Raw genomic sequence first — 27,434 nt, 5'->3', positions numbered from 1 at the left:
TCAACGAAAATATATCAAATGTGAAGTGCCACGCAGGGAATTGTGGGAATGTCAATATACGGTTTTTCACTGTAAATTTTACAATGAATTGTTATTTTTCACTTCCAAAAACTGTGAATTTAACGGTATTTTACCGTAAAATTACATTAAATGTACCATTAGATCTATTACAGTTATTCACCGTATATAGTACGGAAACTTTCTGTAAACCAATCAACAGTTTTTCACCGCAGCATTTTTACAGTCTTTTACTGTTAAAATCACGGTCATTTTTTACAGTGTAGCTACCGTCTATTTTTTCCTCTAAACTAACCTTCCTTGTCGATCTAATGGCGGATTTATCCGATGTATGTTATTCTGATCTGTCCTCGCCAGATCGGGAAGCTGTGGAGACTTTGCTGCCCGGCATTCAGAGATCCACCGTGAGGTACAGCGTCCCGCACATCACCCTTGCCCCAGGCACCGGCAAGCGACCGAGACATCCAGCTAGCGAGTCCGGTGTGCGATGCAGTTTTTCGGACGGCGTACAAAAACACGGTCAGTCATGTCCGACGATTATCATGTGTATTAAATGCAACATGTACAGCTTAGCTCTTTCTGTCAGCAGTGAGACTTACACATGTGATAAATGCAGGGATATTGTCAGGCTGACAGAGAGAATCTCAGAATTAGAGACACGCATCCAAACTTTAATTGAGGATAGTGAGAATGAAAGGGCCTTAGATACTGCTTTGGATGCGACTAGCCTAGTAAACACTGCACATTCGGTTCCGGTTGTAGAAGCCACGCAGCAGGCTAACTGGGTGACTGTGAGGCGGCATAGTGGCAAGAACAAACACCACTCTTCCGTTCCGATTAGAACATCAAACAGGTTCTCCCCACTCAGTGACGCACCCACTGAGAATCCTGTTGAAAGTGCCCTAGTTATTGGCGATTCTATTACACGGAACATGAAAATAGAGACACCAGCCACCATAGTCACATGTTTGCCGGGGGCCAGAGCACCTGACATCAAAGCAAATTTAAAAGTGCTGGCTAATGCTAAACGTAAATATTCTAAAATCATTATCCACGTCGGCACAAATGATGTTCGACTTCGCCAGTCGGAGATCACTAAAATTAACATTAAAGAGGTGTGTGAACTCGCAAATTCAATGTCAGCAGAAGTAATTTGTTCTGGCCCTCTTCCTGTTCGTCGGAGTGATGAGATAGTTAGCAGGTTATCATCACTCAATGGCTGGCTGTCTAAGTGGTGTCCGCAGAATAATATAGGTTTCATAGATAATTGGAAAAGCTTTTGGGGCAGACCTGATCTGTTGAAAAGAGATGGTATTCATCCCTCCCGGGATGGTGCTGCTCTTCTATCTAGAAATTTGGCAAATAGTCTTAGAGCTGAAACATGACAAACCAGGGCCCAGATCAGGACGCAGACAAACTGGCTAAACCGACCGTCTGCTAGCCGCCTCACGTCACAGAACTCAGATAATTCACAGCACATAGAAACTCTTTCACCTAGATATTATCACATAGAGACTGTGTCTGTACCTCGAACTAGTAAATACAAAAAACTTCTGAAACCTTTTAAGGGTAAAAATTTAATTGATGTTCAAAAAATGAAAATCACAGATAAATCAGATAAACAAATGATAAAGCTTGGGTTACTGAATATTAGATCTATTTCTTCAAAAGCACTTATTGTAAATGAAATTATCACAGACAATAAACTAGACTTGCTGTGTTTGACAGAAACCTGGCTAAAACCAGATGATTACATTATTTTAAATTAATCTAGTCCTCAAGGTTATGACTATCGACACAATCCTCAACAGAAAGGCAAAGGGGGAGGTGTTGCTGTAATTTATAGTAATATATTCAGAATCATTCAAAAGAATTTCAAATATAATTCCTTCGAAGTGATGGTGCTTTATGTAACATTATGTAAGTTGACATTTGTGCTGGCTACTGTATACAGGCCACCAGGGCACCATACTGATTTTCTATCAGAGTTAGTACTGGCTGCGGATAAAGTCCTTGTTGTTGGTGATTTTAATATCCATGTAGATAATAATAAAGACGCATTTGGATTGGCATTTGCAGACATTTTAAACTCTATTGGAGTTAGACAACACGTGTCAGGACCCACTCATTGTCGTAATCATACCTTAGATCTAATACTGTCGCATGGAATTGATATTGATGCTGTTGAAATTCTACCGCAGAGCGATGACATATCAGATCATTATTTAGTCTCGTGTATAATACAGTTAGCCAAGGCTACAAAACCACCACCCAGCCATAAATATGGTAGAACCATCACTTCTACCACTAAAGATTGCTTTATAAATAATCTCCCCGAGCAGTTTCATCGCCTTAGTATACCTGACAACTTAGAAGAACTCGATGCTGCAACAGAAACTATTGGCTCTCTCTTTTCCAGCACATTAGATGCAGTCGCTCCTTTACGTCTAAAGAAGATTAAGGAAACTAATCCAACGCCGTGGTATGATGAGCACACTCGGGCTCTAAAACGAGCTGTGAGAAAAGCTGAACGTAGTTGGAAGAAAACAAAACTAGAAGTTTTTCGCCTTTCGTGGAAAGAAAAAATGATTGAGTACAGAACGGCTATAAGGAATGCTAGATCTACTTATTTTTCAAATCTCTTAATAGAAAACAAACATAATCCTAGGTACTTATTTGACACAGTGGCTAAATTAACTAGAAACAGAGATTCAACTGCTGACGTTTCCAAAGAGCACAGCAGTAATGACTTTATGAGCTTCTTTACTTGCAAGATTGACAATATTAGAGAGAAAATTATAAACATGCAACCGTCTACAGTTTCGCTTCAGACAGTGCACTGTAGTGTCCTTGAGGTAAAACTAGAATCATTCGCCGCTATAGGAGAGGAAGAATTATCTAAACTTATCAAATCATCAAAATCAACAACATGTATGTTAGACCCAATGCCGACTAAACTACTGAAAGAAATGCTTCCAGAGGTCGTAGGTCCACTTCTTGATATAATTAATTCATCTTTAACTCTAGGATACGTGCCAAAAACTTTTAAGCAGGCTATTATTAAACCTCTTATTAAAAAACCTCAATTAGATCCGAGAGATTTAGTAAATTACAGGCCAATCTCAAATCTACCTTTTCTGTCAAAGATACTAGAAAAGGCAGTTTCAACACAACTGTGCTCCTTTTTAGAAAGAAATGGAATCTGTGAGGATTTCCAGTCAGGATTTAGACCATACCATAGTACTGAGACTGCTCTCGTTAGAGTTACAAACGATCTACTCTTATCATCCAATCGTGGCTGTATTTCTCTATTAGTGTTATTAGATCTCAGTGCTGCTTTTGACACAATCGATCACAACATTCTTTTAAAAAGACTTGAAAACTATATTGGCATTAGTGGAATTGCTTTGGCATGGTTCAAATCTTACTTATCTGACCGTTATCAGTCTGTAGTAGTTAATGAAGAGATGTCGTATCGATCACAATTTCAATATGGAGTACCACAAGGCTCAGTACTAGGACCGTTGCTTTTCACTCTGTACATGCTGCCCTTAGGAGAGATAATTAGGAAGCATGGTGTTAGTTTTCATTGCTACGCTGACGATACTCAGCTCTATATTTCCTCGCGCCCTGACGAAACCTACAAATTCACAAAACTAACAGAATGCATAGCTGACATTAAAAACTGGATGACAAGAAATTTCTTATTATTAAATTCAGAAAAAACTGATATCCTAATCTTTGGACCAAAAACTTCCTCACGTAAAAACCTTGAATACTCTCTAACACTTGACGGGTGCTCCATTAAATCTTCGTCCTCAGTTAGGAACCTGGATGTGCTCTTTGATACCAATCTTTCATTTGAAAGTCATGTTTCTAGTATCTGTAAAACCGCCTTCTTCCATCTAAAAAATATATCTAAATTACGACATATGCTCTCAATGACAAATGCGGAACAGTTGGTTTATGCGTTCATGACCTCAAGACTAGATTACTGTAACGCTCTACTGGGTGGTTGTTCTGCTCGGCTTTTAAACAGACTACAGTTGGTCCAAAATGCGGCAGCTAGAGTTCTTACTAGAACCAGAAAGTATGACCATATTAGCCCAGTTCTGTCAACATTACATTGGCTCCCTATTAAACATCGTATAGATTTTAAAATCTTGCTACTTACTTATAAAGCTCTAAATGGTTTAGCTCCCCAATATCTAAGTGAGCTCTTGGTGCATTATAGTCCTTCACGTCTATTGCGATCTCAGAATTCAGGCCAGTTGATAATACCCAGAATATCAAAATCAACTGAAGGCGGCAGATCCTTTTCCTATTTAGCACCTAAACTCTGGAACAATCTTCCTAGCATTGTTCGGGAAGCAGACACACTCTGTCAGTTTAAATCTAGACTAAAAACACATCTCTTTGCTCTTGCATACACATAACACATTATCAATACATTGACATTTTTCAAATCCGTTAAAGGATTGTTACGCTGCAATAATTAGGTCGGCCGGAACCGAGAACATTTCCTATAACACCAGATATACCTGTACATCAGAATAAGAATGGCATCTACGCTAATATCAGTCTCTCTGCTTATCCTGAGGTTTGCCGGGTGCTGGATCCAGGCCGTATCCAGATCAGATGGAGAACCTGTGTCTGGACCTGACTACAACGTAGCCCAGGAGACAATGGGCCTACAGATCCAGTTCTGGCTGCATCTATAATTCAGATTTTTAATCTCCGTATCCGCTTACATATATTTATATATAATCTATTTTTAATCTCTATAATAAAAATGTATAATTCAGATTTTGATCTCCATATCCATTTACATATATTATATATATCTTCCAAGGGGTTTTTTCCCTCCTAGGACTTTTTTCCCAGTGTTAGCACGCTGGGTTTTTCTCCTAGGGGGTTTTTTCCACCCCTGGGAGTCAGCCGACATTGGCTTAATGTAGCACCATCTTGTATATGTTACATATTACCACGCTTGCTTGTACAGCTTATTTATAACCACTTCTCTTTTTTCTGTGCTTCTAACATGTAAAGCTGCTTTGAAACAATTACCAATTGTAAAAAGCGCTATATAAATAAATTTGACTTGACTTGACTTGGAGGGTGCATAAGTCTGAAGTAGTGAGTTAAGATATAGCGGTGCAGAGCCAGCGGTCGTTCTGTAGGCAAACATCAGAGCCTTGAATTGGATGCGAGCAGCTATTGGCAGCCAATGCAGACTGATGAAGAGAGGAGTGACGTGCGCTCTCTTCGGTTCGTTGAAGACCAGTCTTGCTGCAGCATTCTGGATCAGTTGTAGAGGCTTGACAGTGCATGCTGGAAGTCCAGCCAAGAGAGCATTACAGTAGTCCAGTCTGGATAGAACAAGAGCTTGGACAAGAATTTGTATGGAATGCTCCGATAGGAAGGGTCTAATCTTCCTGATGTTGTACAAGGCAAATCTGCAGGACCGGGCCGTTGTTGCAACATGATCTGTGAAGCTTAAACAATCATCCATCACAACTCCAAGGTTCTTGGCTGTCCTGGAAGGAGTAATGGTTGAGGACCCAAGTTGAATTGAAAGGTTATGATGAAGTGTTGGGTTGGCACCAACCACCAGCAGTTCCGTTTTTGCAAGGTTGAGCTGAAGGTGGTGGTCCTTCATCCAAGCAGAAATGGCTGTCAGGCAGGCTGCGATGCAACCAGCAACCGTTGGATCACCTGGTTGGATCCACTCTCGTATTGCTTGTGTAACAGAGGCCAGACAGTGAGAGTTTTTCAGGTAAACTACAGCACACTGATGCCCGCTAGAGAATGCACTTGCCTCACCTCCCAGCAGCGATTGGGCCAGGGTTCGAACCCGATTTGGAGCAGGGTGGTTAGGATTGGAGTGAGTTTTAGAGGTGGAGCAATGTTTGTTTGGGTTGATTTCAAATATCAACAGTGTTCAACGAATTTGAGAAATCGCATACAGCACCTTTAAATATATTAAAATGTTACAAAAAGGATTGACAATCAAGTTTATATCTTTTTATCAAGTCCATGTCATCATATAACTCCAATACATCATATCTTCATTGGAGAGCATGTCTCTCCTCTTCTCTGCTGCCATCTTGTTACTTAAGACACCTCTACAGCTCTCTTAAATAATTTAGGAGCTAAGACCTAGTCTTGACACTTAGGAACCTGTATGAATCACACTTATTCTTAAGTCTAAGAATAAGAGTAAAATTACATCATTCTTAGAATTTTGACACACTTAAGACTAAAATTTTACTCTGAGCGGCTTTATACATACGGGCCCAGACAAGTGATTTTGCAAGTGTCACATTTTTTTAAGAGCTTCTACGCACATACACACACTCAAACACGCAAACCTATAGACTAAACACGTAAATGACTGGCAAGAATGCATTTAAGGTATTCGGTTTTCAGTAGAAAAGGTGTCATTTAAGCGGCCCCTAAAATAATAATTAACAACGGAAGTGATATAAGAAAAATAAGAAAAAAACACATTAGCTCGATAAGAATTTTCCCACTGTCACCGTGAAGCTGCTTTGAAACAATATGTATTGTGAAAAGCGCTATTTATAAATGAAGATGACTTGACTTGACTTAAGTTAATCATTGATGCATCCGAAATGGTCAATATTCATATTCATGCATTTTTATTAATATTTATTTTAATAATTTATGGCTTATGATTTATCAGTTTTACTTTTGATTTCATATATTTATGTACTTCTACTTTACATATTAATTCTCATCATATTTTCAAGTATTTACTTGTTATTGTACCCTTATGGTTATTCTTATTTTATATTTAAGAGTATGATTGTTATGTTCAATTGTTCTTCAAGTGTTCCAGTGTGACAGGTCATGCTGACACGTTTGTGGTTAGATATTGGACGCCTGCCAAGTACTGCAGAAGTGATGTTTTTTTCAGAATTAGTTGCTCATTTGCATCTGATCAAATATGTCTGCTGACATTTGCAAAATTCCCTAGGGGATAAAACAACTATTTTTGACACTGGACCAGTGGACGACGTAATGGGTGAAATTAACCTTTTTCATTTTAACAAAAACATCAGTTCGAGTGGGTTGGGAATTTCCCTGTATGCTTATGGTATAATATGGACTGAGTTGTTGATAATAGAGCTTTTTCCCTCCTTTGCTCCACTGGGCTTCTGCTTCTTCTCTCTTATCTGCAAATGTCTTAATGTTTTAATTCTTTTTGATTTTCATCTATTAGATACAATACTCTGGATTTTACAATACTCTAAATTTATTATTAACTATTGACTAATACTTTATGATGGTTATTTTACCTTTTGGTTTTATTAAGTATTTTCATTATCGATTAAAGTTTGCGTGTGAGGCTAAATTTAATTGTAATGAATAAATAATTTTTCATCAACTTTATCTACTGCCTGGATCTTATTTTCTCAAGAATTTGCACCAATCATCATCCATGGTTAACTAAATTATTAAGAAATGAGAATCATTTCATTTTCTCAGTCAGGAATGTGTTGATTTTTTTTTTAAAACGAATCATAATTAACTAACAACTAACATGTATTTTTTCTTACAGGCCTAACAATTAACTAAGACTTATTTACTAAGACTGAATGTGTTGTAACAGTGGAAAAATTTGCTATGCTGGCTAAACAACGTCCAGATATAAAAGTCTATAATAATACCTTAACATATTGAGTAATCAAACAAACAATTACCCTTGTGATTTTGATGATTCAGTGATTCTGATCTAAATTTGCGAGCCCGATCACACGAAAATGCGTATCAATAGTACGAGTTTGTAATCTCGTAGAATATATACGCCAAAATGAGTTTTGGCGTGCTTATGGTACGCAGTTTGCGTATGCGTATGATACGCATTCTCATGTGATCGTGTTGAAATTTGCTCTGCCAGTAATAGAGGAAGTAGGTGGAAGCTTGTTTTGCTCAAATCTGAACCAATCATATTATAATGATAATAACGAGTAATAGATCATGTTATTTTGACTGTGTGGTGTACCTGAGATCTTATAAAAACCTGCTGTTTTCTTTTTGCTAGTGAGATTCTGTAAGATTGTTATGAGAAATCTCCCGGCCGCGATTACAAGTAGCCTATTCAAGGACATTTGCTGGAGTCTGTCTTTATTTGCTGCAAGTTAGAGCGCTAGATATCTATTTCTCATGTAATAGTGTTCAAAAGGGTCAAAACGTTGTCCGACTCAGCTGACGTCGATTAGGAGACGCGCTACCGGATAAATTATTTTTACGCAATCATTAGGAGACGATACGGGTAAACTTGGGCCTAGTTTTGTGCGTATGGGAAAAATCTACCACAGGAGAAAACAAAACCAAAGATAACATAAAGCTATGTTTATTTTTTACTAATTATATATCCTTTAAAAATATGCAACATGTAAAACGGCGAACTAAATTAATGAATAAAACTCTCTCTTGCGCGCGCACAAACATAGCTGTATCGACCAATATGAAAGTGAAAGCAGTACTAATGTCTCACATAAACAACAAACACGGCGAGTTTTAATTTGAAATGTTTTACAATAAATTAACAAGGAAAAGACGATTAGTTTTTAACATAATAAATGCTTACTTAAGGCCATTTTGTCAGTCGGAGTTCCAGAGTAAATGTAGGTTCAGCACTCTAGTAGTGTTTATCTTTCTCGAATTTCATACAGGATCCAGAACATGGGCGAGACTACAGGTGTACGGAAGTGCGCGTGATGTGATTTTTTTTTATTTTTTTTTATTGAACAAATTTCACATACATTCAACATATATACATGTTTTACAAATAATGCTTTGATGAGTTTGATATCACCATGAATCAGTAATACTTAGTCATATATTCATTTTAAAGATATTTTCAGAAATTGAGGGAAAAAAAAAAAAAAAAAACAGAAAAGGGTATATTTAAATTAAAGAAGAGGAATTTAAGTCCTTGTAAATGTCCATAGTTTTGATTGCTTTGCGGTTTGAGAGTCCTTGTAAGGTTTCAAAATAAATTTTCATGTCAGCCTTGAAGTGGGTGATATTGGGTATCCTTTCAGACCATTTACATTTGTGTATGAAATTTACTAAGTAATATTATAAGATTTAACATAAACACATGACTCTTACCTATACCTTTTTTGTCATAATAAAAAATAACATCTCTCTTAATTTGGATTCCACTTAACATATTAAATAAATATTCCACATCAATCCAAAAGAATTTAACATACATACAATCAAAAAAAAAAAAAGAAAAAAAAAAAAAGATGTAAAATAGTTTCAGTATCCATTTTACAGAATACACAAGATTCAGAAAGATAATTTTTATCTTTTTAGGAAATGGTTTGTTGGATACATTTTATGTATTATTTTAAAGTATATTTTGTTAACTTTATTATTGATACAGTATTTGTTGTTATAAGTCCAAATCAATCTCCAATTAATATTCTCAAAATGGTCATTCCAAAAGAATTTATGTCAAAATGTTGCAGAACAGTGAATCAAATGTCTGAAAAATGTATTATTACATTTACTGTCTTTAAAATCAACACCGTCCAACAAGACCTCTTTTTTAAACATTGATTGCTTGTGAGATTCACTGATGCCTTGCAGAAGTCTCAAAAAACCTGTTGGCATTGCATCAAATACGATGCTATATTCTCGTGTAAAAATTCAGAATATGTAAATATTCTGTTATATATATATATATATATTCCTCTAAGGGGGTCTGGGGGCATTCTGAGAGCAAAATTAATGCTCCCGTGGACTTTCTCTCAAAGCTTGTGAAAATAGGCCTGGGCCATTCCACCGAATCGGTGCCATTTCTGTCCCCAGGACATTTTATGTATAAATATGCATGAAAATGAACTCTAAAATATATTTTATTATTAAGCAAAGTGTCCTAAACATTAATCTAACTGCAAATTTAAAATATATAATTTAAAACATTATTAAAAACTACTGAGAATACTAAAAAATAGCATGTGTTACATGTCCCCGCTAACTAAATCTAAACTTTATCATGATATATAATCATTAAAATATTGCAGAAATCATATTATTTTTGCATTGTTGTGTTACTCCATATACCATCTATGCTAAACAAAAATAAATTTCATAAGAAATCCATAATATGTTATATAAAATACACATTTTAGTCGTGTCCCCTGGTTTTCACTCAGTCCTGTTACCCTCACACATTTCCCCCTCTAAAAAACTTGGAACATTCCACAAGACACATTTTCAACAGGAAGTTGCATCCTCTGGATCTTACGCAGGCCATAAGAAGACCAAAAGTAAGTTCTCTCATTTTAATTTCTGTATATTTGGTGAAATTGTAACTATGACTGAGAAGGTCAATCTCAACGTACTGTCCTGTTACCTAAATTATTTCTTTGATGTTATTTATTTTAAAAAATATTAACTTTAGGTAAGTCACTAGTATTTGCTTAGTGTCCTCATGATATTAGCATGTACGCCATGTGTCCATATGTCATGTATTTTATCATCTTAAAAACTCAATCCTGTTACTTTCAGTCCTGTTACTCATATGAAAAATAACAGGACTGAGTTAAGAGTAACAGGAGTGAGTAGAGTCCTCTGTTTTGTTATTTAATAATGTGAATATTAGCTGATATAATACTATTCACCTGTATCATGAGTTTTACAGTTGAAATGATTTAAATTGTAGATTTTTAGGATTAGTTTTACAATATGAATGCCATACATTGCAGGGAGCCAGTCCACCACGACGTGACTTCATCTTTTTGTCTTTCTCTTTCTTATCTTTTGTAGAAGATGGAGAGAACCTATACTTTGCAGGTGCAAGAAACACACACCCATGGCATGCTGCAAGGGAAGGAGTGAAACACACCAGCAACCCTATCTTTTTCCCCCTTTTTTGTCTTTCCTTCCCTCCCTCTCCCCCTCTCTCCCTCTCTCCCCCTCTCTCTTTTCCTTGCTCTCCTTCTTTCTCTTTCCACCTCCTACACTGTAATGTACTACTAGCACATAGAACATCCCTTCAACACAGAAATCTCACTCACACACATGCACACACGGCCATGAACACACTCTTTTTCTCACACACATATGGACACTCAGTCCTGTTACCCAGCGTTCATTCCTGTTACAAAGTGCTCAGTCCTGTTACTAAATTTATTTATTTTTCTAGAAAAATAAAGTTAAACCACTGTGTAACGAGGTTAGTAGATGTGGGAAGAAGGAGGCGGGAACCAGCGAACGTTCAACAAAAGTTTAATTCAAAATAAACAAAGAACAAAACGAAAGTAATGCCGGCAGACCCTCGCGGACGTCTGCCGGCCACACAAACATAATAAAACATAAAATAATATCCAGGCCTGGTCCTCTCTCGTCCTTCACTGATGTCGCTCCTCCTTTTATGCCTCCGGAGCTCCTCCGTGAGAGACTCGAGGCCGGCGCGCCTCGCAGGTGACGCTCATTATCACTCGCGTCACCGGTGTTACAATATATTCGGTTCCTGAAATATTATGTTCCACTGGGTGGCGCTTACGCGAATATTCATGATATACTCATTTTGTGGGCGTGTCCTTGAGAGTACGCGAAAGCAAATGGAACTGAAAATATTAGTAGACGCTTCTCAAATCGCATCGGTTTAATGGATTATTTCGAAAAGGTAATAAAATATTCAATGTTAAGCAACAGTTCACATGTTCAAAGTAATACATAGTTTGTATAATATGATAAATCGTCTGAGCTATTTTGCCTGATTGAGTGCAGGCATTCTGATAAACAGAAGGATACAGCAGAGCAAACATGAGCGAATAACCTTGTTTTACACTGATGTGTTTTCTGTTTAGTGTTTTTATTTGTCAGGCTTTAAAAAGTTTTTGAATAGTTTGATTAGTTTGCTTCCTTCGTTGTCATTCTGTGACTAACTACTGCATAGTGTTGACAACTTGAAATAAACCTCTACAAATGTATCTGTGTCCTAATAAATTAAGCTATAGACTGGTGTGAATATTCTGTCATCCTTAATTTCTTGATTATTTTGATATTTTCAGTGTTTATCACCACAGTAAGGCTACCCTTATCAACTCTAAACTACAAATATTTCATGTTTTCTCATATTTTACTGGATATCATGACAAATTTTCATTAAAGTCAAACAAGTAAATGCACACTTGATGTTATTTGTCACATATTTTTGTTGCAAAGCAACAACAACATTTTTCAAACATTTTGAGTTATTCACAAGCAAATTTCTTTTTTTCCCCAGCAAATTTCTTAAAAAAATATATTTGTACAAACAAAAATATTCAACAACTGAGACATAAACTGAACAAATTTCACAGACATTTGATGGACAGAGTATTTCAAAGTCTGAAGTGGCACCAGCTGCTTTAGTGCATCTCATCCTCAGCACCAGATTTGCAGCTCTTGCTGTGAGATGTTACTCCACTCTTCCATCAAGGCATTTCACATTCTCAAACATGTCTGGGGGGACTTATGGTTACATGTGGTTTGGCACTGAAAGGACAATCAGCTGTCTTTCTGTCTCCCTTTAGCACTGTCTCAGGCATCTTACATTACTGACCTTGCAGTTTATTGCTCTGTTCACATCTGCAGTCCTCTTATCTCCTGCAGCAGGACTAAGGCACATTCACAGGTGTTCAGGGACCCTGGTCATCTTTATTCTGGTGTTTTTCAGAGTCATTAAAAAGGTCTCTTTAGTGTCCTAAGTTATTGTAACTGATGACCTATACTGTAGGTGCATGTGCAGTAATTGAAAAAAACATGACAAACATTGTTAAAGCCCTTTCTAAAGATCTGTAAAGCTTATTTGGAATGCACAAAATAATCTTTAAAATGAAAATTGACTTTTTGGTGTTTTTTTTTTTTAAACAAATCATATAAATACTAATTACATTAAATGTTATAAGTACAGAAGTAAATACTCTATGAATGTAACTCAAATTGAAAAGACATTTAAAAACAATATGTGAAAAGAATAAATGCTAAAGATTCTGAGGTAAATATTAAAACAGGGCCTTGGCACTCGGGAACAGCCTTCATTATGTCTGGATCACACACTGCCAGAACTATCCAAGACTTCAGCTCTCACATCCAATCTGAAACAGACAGTGACTTTACAAGATGATGAGTATAATGTGGAAACATCACAAAAGCAAAACAAAACCATATGACGTTGGTGATAATAACAAGTATAACGTCATCTTGTAAAGTAGCTGCTTATTTTTTTCTGCTTATTTGTGCTGTATTACCTCACAGAAATAAATGATATTATTATTATCAGAATTATTTTATTTGACTGCTTTTTAAATTGTTTTAAATCAGGTAGGCCTACATAAGGTTGTTTGAGTAGCCTATGTGTTATGTTTGACACATTTCAGGGTTTTGTGCTGCAATATCCTGCCTTGTCAAACTTTAAATATAATAAAACTAAACTATAATTTCCTATCATAATTATAATATTTTGAACAAAAATAACATTATTTAAGTAATTAGCTGCTGGCATGAAGACTGTCATCAAAACAAAGTTCCAAAGGTATATTCCAAAGGAATATTTTATTACCTTTTCTCAGGCACGTGCACAGGTAGGGCTCAACCTGTGCAGAGCACATGCCCTTTTTGTCCTTTCACTCCGAAGTGCCCTTTTTTGGAGGCGTTTTATTTTATTTATTTATTTTCTTCAATAAATCAATGCTATTGGTCGCCGTTTACGTCTGTCTGTCTGATTTACAAATATATTTAGCCTAATAAAAGTATTAAAACGAGCTTGTGACAAAATCTTTTTGGATCCGCTCAAACTGTCAGTCAAACCTCTTAACCCCGCCCCCTAAGTGCAGCGAACTGAAGTTCCACAGCAGAGCAGCTGAACGTCTTACAACGGTAAATAAATATATTGTTGTTTGAATAAGTAGGCTACAACGTTGTTTCTACGAAAGAAACACGAGTATGTCTATAAAGTTTCATATTTTATGCATTTTGAGGCCTGAGACCGGTGGCGGAGAGAGAGGGAGGGGGCTAACATTTGTTAGTCAATGTTAGTCATAGCCAATAGCCTACAAATAGCCTTAAATTGCCTGTGCATACAGTACAGTAGTATTACATCTTTTATAAATTGAGATTTTGGCCAAACGTATTTTACAACCGGAAAAACTGAGCGCTCATAACCTATTGATGATGACGTAGCCTAATGTGGTGATGTTTTTGCACATTGCACATTTGCTGGTCAAAAACCATGTCAAAAACCCAGCATAACTGCATTTGAGTTTGACACAAGCGACTGAGTGATCCTCGTCAGCTAGGTAAAATATATTTCTAAGAAATTTCTTCTTTGATTTATGATGGCTATCTGCTGATACACTTAATTCATTAACATTTAATCATATTATATGGTCACACAGTATGGTTAATGTTTACGATGTTAATATGTATTTGCTCGCTAGATATATATATATTTTTTTTTAATGTGGTATTGTATACTCCCCGCTCGTCTTCACACGTATAAACATGGTTTTACTACAGTAATGTAAACTAAAAACATATATATATATATATAAGCTTTTAAGACTATTATTTTGTGTTATTTATTTGGTGGGGTGTGGGGTGCCCTTTTTCAGTTTCAGCACATGCCCCTCAAAAGGTCTGTGCACGGCCCTGCCTTTTCGAAATAATCCATTAAACCGATGCGATTTGAGGAGTGTGTACTAATATTTTCAGTTCCATTCGCTTGCGCGTTCTCTCAAGGACACGCCCACAAAATGAGAATATCATGAATATTCGCGTAAGCGCCACCCAGTGGAACAGAATATTTCAGGAACCGAATATATTGTAACACCGGCCTCGCGCCGTTCCCTCACGGCTCTCGCCCGCCGTTAAAACAACCATTTATTCAAAATAAACACTTTCTTGAGGTGAATACAAAGGAATTAACTGACAAGCTTTTAAACATGATTTTTAAATGGCACGTGAGTTTTGGTAACAGGACTGAGAAAACATGCATCCATCTTCTGCGTTGAAACCTTGTAAAAAATTAAATAAAGTTGCCTGAGATTGACCAATACACATTTTGAAAAGTTAAAAATGTGTAGTATAGATTCAGTGTTGAAAAAAGATGAAAAATAATGTTTAATTTTGAAGAGTTACAACAAGCAAATGGCACCCATTCAGGGAATGGCCCGCCTAAACAAATACTCTCAGACTAAATTCGTTCAAGTTAAAAATCCAGAATAACAGACTTTAAACATGATTGCGTTTAAATAAGATGAAGTAGCCGAAAAACCAAAGCACCACACGTGATAAAAACATTGGGTATTTTTTTTTATTAGCGTTATAAAACATTAACCGTTAAAACAAAACCACAACTAACGTTATAGCGGCACCTCAGTTTTTAAATGCAGACTACTGCATACGCACTCACCGAACGATTAACTAAACAAGCAGTTTAAATAACAGTTTAAGTAAATAAGCCAAGCACAAAATTAAATAACTTTAACTTATTAAAAAAACACCTATGTACATAGGACTTACAAAGTAGACTAGATATACTTTAAACAAATATACTCCATATCATTTACTGAAGGAAAAGTAGGCTATATTGCTGACTGACTGCGGTCGCAGACTTGCGTCTTTCTTCCATGATCCGCCCACACACACTGAAAGCCCTCTCTGACGGTGCACTAGATCATGCGAGAATAGAGAATACGAATCTGACGTCACGCCGCGTTGAGTTCTGGGTAACTTCTTTGTTTATACGCCATATTGACAGGATTGCGCAGCCTTTCCGTCATTGAGTTTAGTGCAGTAATTTGATTGTGAAAAATGTCACCATTGTATGTCATTAATGCTGCATTGATAATGGCGATAGTAAGTCCGATAATTGTTCTGAGAGAGAACTGGACAACGGACAACGAACAACGTTTTTTGCATTTTCTACGTGTAAAAACAGCAAGGGAAGCAGGTCGAGGAGATGACGAGAAGACACCAGATGGCAAATCTTTTAGTAATGGCACTGATTAAACCCACTGCATATCACTCAATAAAAGAATCACATTGCTAAGTGTTTTTTGACATTTTTGGTTTAATAATTAACATTACCTTTTGCGAGTCTGACTCTCACTCGCTCGTGAATTAGTAGAACTTGAACGGGGAGATTCAAATGCTTTTAAGAATGAAGAAACGCTTAATGCACCGAGACAAACACAAGATTCTGTACATATCTGTTAAAGCATACTGTGTGGAGAACGCGCTGCGTTCATATTCAGGGCTCGTCTGTACATCTTTTAATATAATGTCATCATAATACACTAAGCCAGCGTTTTTAAAATGTGCCCTTGCAAGGACTCACTACTAAACTGTTGACAAGCTCCTAGGTGGCATAACTATATTTATACAGGTGTCACATGCTTAGATGTAATTGTTGATTCTTGCACACAGACGACAGGAAATTGTCAAAACAATGACAAAGTTTCAGGTGGCACTTTTCTTAGAGCTGATTTATAATCTTCAAATTTCAATACATTTTAGCTGTGCCTTTTCATAGTGGAGAGAGAGAGAGAGAGAGTCTGTAAAACTGAAAAAAATCTGAATATTTACAGCTCTGATTAAGTGGTTTGTCTGATATAAATTATTGTTCTCTCTTCAGCTGTTCATCTTCACTGATGGAGAGGTGGAGAACACTAAAGAGGTGCTGGACCTGGTGAAACATCATGCTCACTCTCACAGGTCTGCTGGGTTTGATCTTCCCATCATTCATATCTTCATCACTTACACTAACAGAGTTTATTGTGTGTTCAGGTGTTTCTCTTTCGGGATTGGTGAGGGTGCAAGTACCGCCCTCATCACAGGAATGGCCAGGGAGGGATCTGGTCACGCTCAGTTCATCACAGGCACCGACCGCATGCAGCCCAAAGTAAAGCTCTCCACTGGATTTCACAGGCACAAATGTTTCCTAGTCACATGTCTCAATGGTTTCTCTTTCTCTTCAAACTATATCAGGTGATGCAGTCCCTCAGGTTTGCGCTGCAGCTCGCTGTGGTTAATATCTCTGTGGATTGGACCCTTCCAGATGGCATTACTGTTGACACACTGTCTCCACCCATCAATATGCTCTTTCCAGGTCAAAGGTCACTCATTTACGCCCAACTTAAAGGAGAGGTGAGATGATGTAGCATGTGTTTCTTTAATGAGAATTAAGGTGTGTTCACACTTGGCAGGTTTGGTTTGATTTAAACAAACTCTAGTGCGGTTCATTTGAATAAATGTGAACGCTGCCATCTGAACCCTGGTGCACACCAAACAAGTGCGCCGAGACCGCTGAAAAGATGGGTCTCAGTCCACTTCCAAACGAACTCTGGTGTGGTTTGATTGAAATATGAACACAACACGGACCAAAGACAGGACGTGATGTCACAAGATGGCGACCCTAAAAAGGTTCTTGTCATCATATGTTGCCCATTACAGTTGGGTACAGGCATCTTCTGGCAGATCTTCATTTGTGTGTGTAACAGAGGGATTCATGCCACTGTTTTGACTCCTTTACACATTTTCTAAGCTCTTCATGAGTTCTCAGCTGGTTAAAATACCATGTACGCACTTACAATGAGCGCATTTAGCCAGCGTAAATATACATCATAAAAGCCTTTTTTGTTTTGTAGCTTTAAGGCTGATTTATACTTCAGCGTCGGACCTACGCCGGAGCCTCTGCGCCGTAGGCCATGCGTCTGTTTTCATTTATACTTCGGCGTCGTTGTCCTCGTCGACGTGCATGCAGACCACTAGGAGGCGGTGTCCGCGGTCATGTTGAGTATCAAAACAAAAGCCGAAGAAGAAGCAGCTCGTTATGTACGTTATCAGAGAAGCTTACAAACAGAAAAGGCAGAGAAGCGGCAAATAGGTAACGTTAATGACTTTTGTTGCAGTTTGACTTCATGTGTCCTCTGAAACAGAGTGTGTTTTTTCATTCATAGTGAAGTTGAAAGCGCTCGCTCTTGTCCGAGTGCTCCGCGCCAGTTTTTTGACCCGAGGGAGGGGTTCTAGCAGACCAATCATAGCGCTCGCGGTCCGCGTAGAATAGGTTGTTTGCACATGACGTCACAGCAGCAGCGCGAATGAGTCTGGAGGGCAGGGAATGATTTTTCTATATAGGAATCCTATCAAAAACTCAAAATTCGTATGTTTTGCGTCGTTTATGGTTGCTCAAATCGATAAAATCGAGAACCCAGAAGGTGTTTATATTGTTTACATAACTTATACCATTTTTTTATAACTTATATCGTTTTTTAACTTTAAAAGTTGTCGCCTTTAATAGTGTTGCGTCTGCTGATAGGTACTGAAATGAATATGGATACCTGCTTACCTTATTTGTTTTTGACTTGGTTAAATATCCACATTCTTCATGGTATCGTTTGAGGGAAGCTATTTTATCCCTTTGAATGATAATTTGGTGGGCTGGTTACCATGAGAACAGTGTCACGCGCTGCTGCTTCAGTCATCATATTGTAGAAAATGTCCAAATAAATGTTTAAAAAGCTGACAGACGGCGATTCAACAACAAAGACAACATTTTAAAAAAACACTCAGTTATTATTTTATTGAGTGATAGGGAGTGGGTTAAATAAGTGACATTATTGGCGTCTTCCACCCTAACTTCACTAGCAGAAAGGCAGCGCGATATAAACAAACCCAGACTAGAACTGAACGCGGCGTGACGGCAGCTTCACATTCTCTATATCTACCTCCTCGATGGCAGGAAAGTCTTTCAATTCAGTGGAAAAGTCGCTCATCCTCATAACATAGAAGATCACGTCCAACATATGTTGTGATTTTCTGTTTATACCTTTCTAAATCAGCACAGAAAGGACTTTTCTCCATCTCTTCCATTCTAATTTTCACTGCTTGCCCTCCACCGGAATTTTCGCGCGTCACCAGAACCACGTGATTGCAAACAACCTATTGATGCGTTGTTACATTTTTGAAGAGGTGCACGTCAGGCTACGTCGTAGGCTACGCGTGCTACGCACAGCCTACGCCATTGCTACGGCGTACACTCGACGCAGAAGTATAAATCAGCCTTTAGGTTCAGTGTTAAAAATGACAGTGTGAACGCGAAGTGAATGAGGACTTAATGTATACTTTTCTGTTTTGGTCCAGACCAAAAGAACCAAGAGAACCAAACTACGCGTGTTAAGTGTGAACACACCCTCATTTGTTTAGATTATAAAATCTTCCTTTTCCCTCTCTTATAGAGTTCAGGAGGCTCTGAGGGAACAGTGACAGTCAAATACAGTTTGAAAGATCAACCAGTAACAAACCAGCTCCACTTCTGCCTCAAACCATCTGAAGAAACAGGGTAACACACACTATAGCTTCGTTTCCACCAAAATGACCTGTCCCAGGAACTTTTCCCCCAGACCTCTTGCTGTTTGCGCCTCCATTGCGGTCTAAAGTACTTTAAAGATCGGCAGTTTAAGACATTAAATTCATAAGCACATAACGCAAGACACTTCTCTTTCTAACACACACACATTCACACTAGTTGCAGAAATAAAGGAAGTGAGGAAAGAATGGGTTTGAAGAGAGTGAAATGATGAAATCAAATTCTTAGCAATATATGGACTTCATCTGAATGAACCATCAATCATTAATTTAACCCTTCTATCACTTCTTAGGCGGGTTATTAGACTTTAAATCAATGCACCAGTTCAGTAAGAATCTGAAGGTACTTGCGTTTGTCGTTTGTGTCTTTAAATGGGGATTCCTTTGTCGGCATCCTTGGCTTAGAGAAAGGTGTTTCCCAGGTTCATTGCTGAAGGTATTTTCATGTCCGGATTGATGTCATTGGAAGCCAATCATGTTCTGGTGTGCTGGCGGAGGAGTGGAGTCTCCCTCGTGGCTGAAGTTTAAAGCGTTGAGGCGGGCAAAGACTGTAGAGTCCTTGATTAAACTTTGCTGCAAAACTTAACTTAGAACACGAGACTCTCAGCGGAAAAGAAAGAAAACTAAGCAAAAGGATGGTAAGTGAGTGAAACGGGAGTAGTTGGATGGCTTGAATGAATCTGTTATTTATCTGGGGCCGTATTCACAAAACATTTTATCTTACCACTAAGAGTTCTCCTGAATAGCAGTAAAAGTTCTTAGCTAAGAGTTTTCTCTTAAAACCTATTCACAAAGCTGCTGAGACAAACTTTTACTAAGGAATAGACAGAAGTCTTAAGCTAAGAGTAAGGGCGGGGTTGACTTCGTTGCTATGGAGTATACACACAGTGATTGGCTGATGGGGGAGGAGTCAGCGATTTAATCATAGAAATATTTTAGAATGAGGTGTTGTTTCCAAATTAAAATAAAGGTTTTAAAATACAAATGTTGCATTATTCAAATTAATATTTTTTTAATAAAAATGTTGCCATAGTCAAAATAAAATGTTGCCATATTGTTGCCATAAAGGTTTTAAAATATAGGCTAAGTGTCACTAATTAAACTAGTATATACAGTTAATTGTCCGCCTCTTGGATGTCTTCATCTCAAGGGAATGCAGAATTCAAGCGACAAATTATATATATATATATATATATATATTTTTTTTTTTACTCTATTCAATCATTTGTAAGTGTGAACTCACGAAAACCACTGCCACACATAATCAGACAATATTTATTTATTTATTTATTAATCTATAAATCAAAATGTATAGGATTTATGAAGAAAAGGTTCAGCACCCAAGGCTCTATTGCTATTGCCTCAATGGTGTACAGTGTCTTTAGGTGGATTAGGACTGTTTGTGATTTGGTCTTAGTGACTTAGGAGTCCTCTTGACTACTCCTAACGTTTCACAGATTTAGGAGCTAGTTTTAGCGCTAAAATGCTTTGTGAAATACTCTTAGAGCAAAAATTTAGGACTCCTAAAATTAGGACTGACACGCCCATTATTTTTAAGAGTTTCTCCTAAATCGGCAAGTTAGGAGCTACTTTTAGCCTTAAGATATTTTGTGAATACGGCCCCTGATCTTGATCTGCCTTGATCAGGTCATCTGCTCGTCATTGTCTTTTTGATCTTCGTGTACTGAATTTTTAAACTGAGGTGTTTGTCCAACCTCTTTGAGGAGTTCTGACCAATTATGTGTCGTGTTTGATTCAGAGGTGGCTTTCTCCTCCCCTGATCATAAATTAAATGTTATCTCCTGGTCTCTTAACTTTCCCGCTCTCAGCAGAGAATACAGAAAACACATGATTTCCCTAAAAATAATACGATACATTTTACACAGATTTAAGTCAAGCCATCGTTTGAGTTATTAGAAGTCAATCACGCACAAAGTAAACAACACACTCTTCTAATCAACCATTCAAAGGTTATAACAGTTACATGAATTGTGAGAGTTCGGAGCTTAATAGACCCGTATACAGTTTGTAGACATAAAATAGAATTATGCAGCAGTTGGATGTCTGTTTAAAAATGTTTTGATGCATTTTTGATATGTAAAGGCAGTCTCTGTGGATTTTAACTCTTTGTCACTCAGAAGAAGAAGGCCTGTTTTATCTCTCTGTCTCAGGTGATCAAACACACACTGGTGTTATCTTCTTGCAGCTCAAGTTGCGTTGTCTTGTTTTTTCTTCTCAACATTTATAACGTTCTTCCTTAGCTAGGAAGCATGCATGGCCATAAAGTACTTAGCTGAGGGTTTTAGTAGACTGAATGGAGCCGCAAATGACAGATTCTCTGATTTTGGGCTGTTCTGCGTGTTGATTTGGGATCCTCAGTGTCGAGATGAGTTTTGTATGGAGTTATGTTTGAACAAATCATCTAGAAGATTCATTTGTCTGGTTCGTCCTCAATTCCTACATTGGTATTGGCCAGAATTAATATTTGTGTATTCCTATCAAAGTCACTTTTTCACTTATTTACTTACATTTTGATACTAGTTAATTGCATCTGCTGTTTGCTTTTCTAAGCCCATAATAAATCCCAGTTTCCGTTGCAGGTTGGCCGTCCACCGGCTGGCAGCTCGGACCCTGATCCGCTCTCTGGAGCAGGAGGAGAGGTCAGGTGATGCATATTTTGAGAGCAGGATAGTGGAGCTCAGTGTTCAGACAGGAGTGAGCAGTGTTCATACAGCCTTCATTGCCGTTAATAAAGACAGCAGACAGATTGTGGAAGGACCCCTGCTGCAGAGAAGAGTGCAGACATACGGTTAGTGCTCTGAATATGTGTGTATAAATCGCTTTTACTGTCACTTGACTATTTACAGCATGTGTTCACCTCATTAATATGAGAAATCAAATGTTTTTCAGATGTGTATCAACAACGTGCCCTGTTAGGTAAGACTGTTATTTGTATGTATGACACGCCACCCGTCAAAAATTGACTGGATTTGAACTTTAGCCACACTGAATTTATGTTTGTCATGATTAAATTTTGTTAAGAAATCATATAATAATAATATATAATATACACTTTGTGTTCAACTCATTAACATGAGAAATCAAATGTTTTACAGGTTTGCAACTAGGATGTAGCGTAGTAAACGGTAACCCACCCACCTCACCAAAATATGTTTTTTTTAAACAAATCATTTAAAGGGATAGTTCACCCAAAAATGAAAATTCTGCCAACATTTACTCTCCCTCAAGTTGTTCTAAACCTGTATGAATGTCTTTGTTCTGCTGAACACAAAGGAAGATATTTGGAAGAATGTTTGTAATCAAGCAGATCTCGCCACCATTGACTACCATAGTAGGAAAAAAAATAATACTGTGGCAGTCAATGGGGTTACAAACTTTCTTCCAAATATCTTCCTTTGTGTTCAGCAGAACAGAGACATTCATACAGGTTTGGAACAACTTGAGATGACAGAATTTTTATTTTTGGGTGAACTATCACTTTAAATAATATATTATAAATTTTTGTGTGTTGTTTGTTCTTTTTAAGCAGTGAGATCCCATGATGGCATCGATGAACAAGTGTTTCACTGCTCAAAAATGCTCGGTTCTTTCAGTAAGAAGGCAATAAAAGGTAAAGACCCCAATGTACTCATGGTGAAGATCTTTTTTGTTCTTCACTTGAGGGTAAAAAGAAGATTGAAATACTTGAGGAGCGATATACTGTAAGCGAACATCCCGATGCCACCCACGCTTCTGAGAGCGGCGTTTACACTGTCTTAACCAGACGTGATGCAATGCCCCGACATGTGATAAAAGGCGTCTTTTTCATATTAATCAGAGGATTTGTCCTAACCAGCTGCAATATGAGACAATTCTGTTTCAATCCGACCATATACTGTTTGATTTCAGCAATGTTTTTGTTAAATACCAACTCTCACTGTACGAGTAAACCGATGCAATGCAAAGCCAAATCTCACGATTTATCTGCTCACACTATATTGAGCTGCGACTTCACTGCTCACACTATACCTGTGATAGTCTGGTGTGGATCGCTTGTTGGTGGAATCTTAAAGGATTAGTTCACTTTCAAATGAAAATTATCCCAAGCTTTACTCACCCTCAAGCCATCCTAGGTGTATATGACCTTCTTCTTTCTGATGAACTCAATCAGAGATATTTTAATAAATATGCTGACGCATCCAAGCTTTATAATGTCAGTGAAGAAGGTTCACGAGTATGAAGCTGACGAAAGTGCATCCATCCACATCCATCCATCATATACGTACTCCACGCAGCTCCGGGGGGTTAATAAAGACCTTCAGAAGCGAAGCATTTGTGTAAAAAACAAGTTATGAAGTAAAATATCTAGCTTCCGCCAGACCGCCTTACATATTCAACTTACAAAGAAATTAACTCATTAATCAGCCCAAAAACATCAACCTCACGGTTATCTTGCAGATTTGGCCGCTGTACAGAGAGGAAGTTGTCATTATTTTGCTAGTCCTGAAATAGGAAATGTTACATTAACATGTTAACTGCTGACGCCTTTCTTTGTTTTATTTTATTTACATCCCTCAGTGCTATATATATATATAATTGTTAAATACCTTTTTTAAAATAGTGAAGTAAAGCAGTTGAAATAATAGTCACAGACATAAATGTTTTCATATTTGTGAAAATGTTCTATCTGTTGTTACGGAGTAAGAAAAACATAGTTTTCATTTTAACTCTTCTCTTTTTTCCGTGACAGCACCTGAAAAGAAGATTGGATTAATTACAAGTAATACAGTAAATACACAGTGTCAGTAAATGTGAAATACAGATGCAGCGTCGCCTCATGGTTAATAATCGTTTATCATTTGCAGAGGTCCAGAATTTTTTCAGCCGTTTTAAGACTGCTGCCCCGACTGCTCAAAAAGAGTCGCAAGTCAAACATTATGGTATATACAGTACACACACACACACACACACACACAAATATTTGGCAAACACAACATGAGATGGACACAGTGGTTATGTTTAGAAAGTCTAGCTTACTTCTTGAATGCTGTGCAGAATAAAATTTAAACTACAGTACCCACTATTCTTTAAACAAATATATGAGGCATTATTCCACAATTCATTTTTGACAAGGACAAAAGTCCTTCCAAACTAATTTCATGCACATAACATGAACAATATAATTTTGTGTGTTCAGCCGCTCCTGACCCCCCAAAGGACCTGTTACTCCAGCTGGTTTCTCTCCAGAAGGCGTCAGGCTGCTGGGAGCTGGACGCCACACTGGCTGATGTGTTTGGGAAGACGGAGGATGAGCTGACCAATCAGAAACCAGCACAGGTGAGAGATGTGATGAAATAATAAGACAGCGATGATTGTGTCCAGTGTCCAGTAACAAATGCAGTGGATGATGGTTTGTACACAGGTGGATGGGTCAGTATGGGCCACTCTCCTGGCTCTGATCTGGTTATATGGCTGTAAAATAGAGCAGCAGGTCGAGTGGCAGTTTGTGGCCATGAAGGCAGCGTCATGGATCGGCTCTCAGAAAGGTGGGATCTCCATTCCAGAACACATTCATTCAGATATCTTCAGTTCTTTGACTCACACTGATGATTTGAGTGTGTGTGTGTTTCAGTGGGCGATCTGTCTCAGTGTGTGTGTGTGGGTAATGTCCTGCTCGGATGTCATGTGACCCAAGAGGCTCTGGGAATCTGAAGATGTCAGTGTTTCTACTTCCTGTGCTTTAATACAAACACTGTTAACAAGTCGACAGCATGGGTTCATCGGTGTAATAGCTTTAAATGTTTATAAGATTTATAGCATGAAATTCAGACAAAATGCAGCAAAATCCACCAAAATGCTTTAAAAATGATCCATAATGGAGATAGCACTAACTGCACTTTATGCATTTGTAATCATCTTTGTTTTAAACAAACATCCAGTTCTTTATCATTGTGCATTTATATGTGACTTTACTCCTGTACTTACCTGTTTTGTCCACTAAATTAAACATTATATATATATAGGCTATATATCTTGGGTGTTTCCTCCGAGGCAAGGGAGGCAGTGCCTCCTCAAAAAAATAAGATAAGAAAATTAGATTTATAAAGACTGCAAGTGTTTAAAAATGAAAATAGCGACGGCTCTTGTCTCCGTGAATACAGTAAGAAACAATGGTAACTTTAACCACATTTAACAGTACATTAGCAACATGCTAACGAAACATTTAGAAAGACAATTTACAAATATCACTAAAAATATCATGATATCATGGATCATGTCAGTTATTATTGCTCCATCTGCCATTTTTCACTGTTGTCCTTGCTTGCTTACCTGCATAAAGTCTGTTGATTCAGCTGTGCACAGATCCAGACGTTAATACTGGCTTGTCTAATGCCTTGAAGATGGGCTGGCATATGCAAATAATGGGGGTGTACATATTAATGATCCCGACTGTTGCGTCACAGTCGGTGTTCGGTTGAGATTCGCCTGTTCTTCTGAGGTCTTTTGCACAAATCAAATTTACATAAGAAGGAGGAAACAATGGTGTTTGAGACTCACTGTATGTCATTTCCATGTACAGAACTTTATTTAACTATGCCAATTCTAGGGCACCTTTAAAGGATTTTGCATTGTGTCTTGCCTTTCAGGTCCATAACCAGTGTGTAACCATGACTATAATGTCACAGGTATCATGTGACAATGAGTGTTAATTAAATAATGTGCATTTTTTTACAAAAAAATAAAAAGATTAAAAGGCTTCAATCATTGGACAAAATGGCATCGCGCCTCAGACTGAAAGACAGTGATGTGTCTGTCTGCTACTTCTCCATGTCTCCTCACACACTGAGCAGATCTCTTCAAGTCAAACTCCTCTCTGCCCAGGATGGTGTTTCCTGATGAACTCTTACCAGCTCCTCTATACCCCATCAACACAATCCTCAGATCTGAGAGATGTTGAGCATCACCTGAAACAAATAAAGAAAAAAAATACACTAATGCAAAATTATATCGTACTGAGAATTAGGGATGCACCGATCCACCTTTTTCGCTTCCGATACCGATACCTGGGATTCAGTATCGGCCGATACCGATCCGATCCGATCTTCAAGTAATAAGAAAAGTGCTAAATTACCTAATAAACTGTATGCCTCACTTAGGGCTGTGACGGTCGGCATGACAACCGCGCCACCGCGGTCATGGAGTGTCACCGGCGGTAGTGTGGCATGTATATAATATATAATCTCAAAGGTCGCGTTAACCAAAAATTTTCCGTCATTGATGGAATTTTTTTTTTAGCAGTGACGGAAAAAATCTGCAGCCTGTCCGTCATTTTGACAGATTACTGAGGCTGATGTAATTTGTAACTGTAATTCATACCCCTGTGGTGAGTGCGCTCCAGTGTGGCAGCAGAGCGCGAGTTCAGTCTCCAGAACAAAATGAAAACAATAGGTGTGTTCGACATCGGCTGCGGCCGGATGCAACCGATTGGCGAGAGTATCCGCGTGCAGACGGGGAGCAAGATCCTGCCCAATATTGTCCTAGAAACAATGTTCATTTTGAAGGCTATAAAAACAAACATGAATGTAACTGTGTAGTATATGCTATAAATTATGTGCAAAAAAGGGGTCAAATCACATTAGGCCTAGGCTGCATTCTAAAATTGTACCTTTACAATCTAAAAACAAAATGTTTTTGAAGCAGAAATTAAATACATTCAACTAAAAATGAAAATAAATAAAAGCAAAAGAACAGACTAATAATTATTATTTTGATTACCCTACAATAGTCACTTTACACAGTTACTGCTATCGTACAAATACACTTAGTTGTAGATTCGAAATTCTACATATGACATAATTATGTTCGCCAACAAAAACAAATTTTCAACAAATATTGAGCAAAATGTATTTTACTCAGATTGAACTCCGTCTGTTCAGCGCGGCGGCGCTCGTTCACGGAAGTTTGTGCTTGCTGAAGGCTCGTCCACGCCTGTCTGCAAAATGGAAATATTTTCT

At 37.8% G+C, this 27,434-nt stretch overlaps 2 protein-coding genes across 2 annotated transcripts in view; one reads left to right on the top strand and one right to left on the bottom strand.

Annotated features, from left to right (window-relative positions):
* Nucleotides 1–8,747, bottom strand: part of LOC125246551 — a 224,906-nt gene extending 216,159 nt beyond the window's left edge. Inside the window, 1 exon segment of the mRNA XM_048157496.1 lies at nt 8,636–8,747. Coding sequence (XP_048013453.1) covers nt 8,636–8,645 — 10 coding nt within the window. The 5' untranslated portion in view covers nt 8,646–8,747.
* A 4,884-nt stretch (nt 8,748–13,631) lies between these two features.
* Nucleotides 13,632–25,520, top strand: LOC125246565 (von Willebrand factor A domain-containing protein 5A-like). Its single transcript, XM_048157520.1, has 14 exons — nt 13,632–13,929; nt 16,688–16,767; nt 16,840–16,954; nt 17,041–17,199; nt 19,290–19,393; nt 22,020–22,228; nt 22,330–22,356; nt 22,536–22,565; nt 22,967–23,050; nt 24,170–24,199; nt 24,285–24,359; nt 24,617–24,756; nt 24,842–24,965; nt 25,052–25,520. Exons 3-14 carry the CDS (start codon nt 16,892–16,894, stop codon nt 25,129–25,131), a joined length of 1,125 nt encoding a protein of 374 aa, XP_048013477.1. The 5' UTR covers nt 13,632–13,929; nt 16,688–16,767; nt 16,840–16,891; the 3' UTR covers nt 25,132–25,520.
* The last annotated feature ends 1,914 nt before the right edge of the window (nt 25,521–27,434 follow it).

Source organism: Megalobrama amblycephala, linkage group LG15 (genome assembly GCF_018812025.1).
Source record: "Megalobrama amblycephala isolate DHTTF-2021 linkage group LG15, ASM1881202v1, whole genome shotgun sequence".
Lineage (NCBI taxonomy): Eukaryota > Metazoa > Chordata > Actinopteri > Cypriniformes > Xenocyprididae > Megalobrama > Megalobrama amblycephala.
The sequence above is the reverse complement of the archived record's forward strand: the minus strand, read 5'-3'. Positions and strand labels throughout refer to the sequence as shown.

Bases quoted from the DNA above. Each gene is read 5' to 3' on its own strand.
- LOC125246565 (XM_048157520.1), top strand. From the start codon at position 16,892: ATGGCCAGGGAGGGATCTGGTCACGCTCAGTTCATCACAGGCACCGAC. The intron at 22,229-22,329 runs GTTAGTGCTCTG...AATGTTTTTCAG, and splicing joins GAGAAGAGTGCAGACATACG to ATGTGTATCAACAACGTGCC. The intron at 22,357-22,535 runs GTAAGACTGTTA...AATGTTTTACAG, and splicing joins TCAACAACGTGCCCTGTTAG to GTTTGCAACTAGGATGTAGC.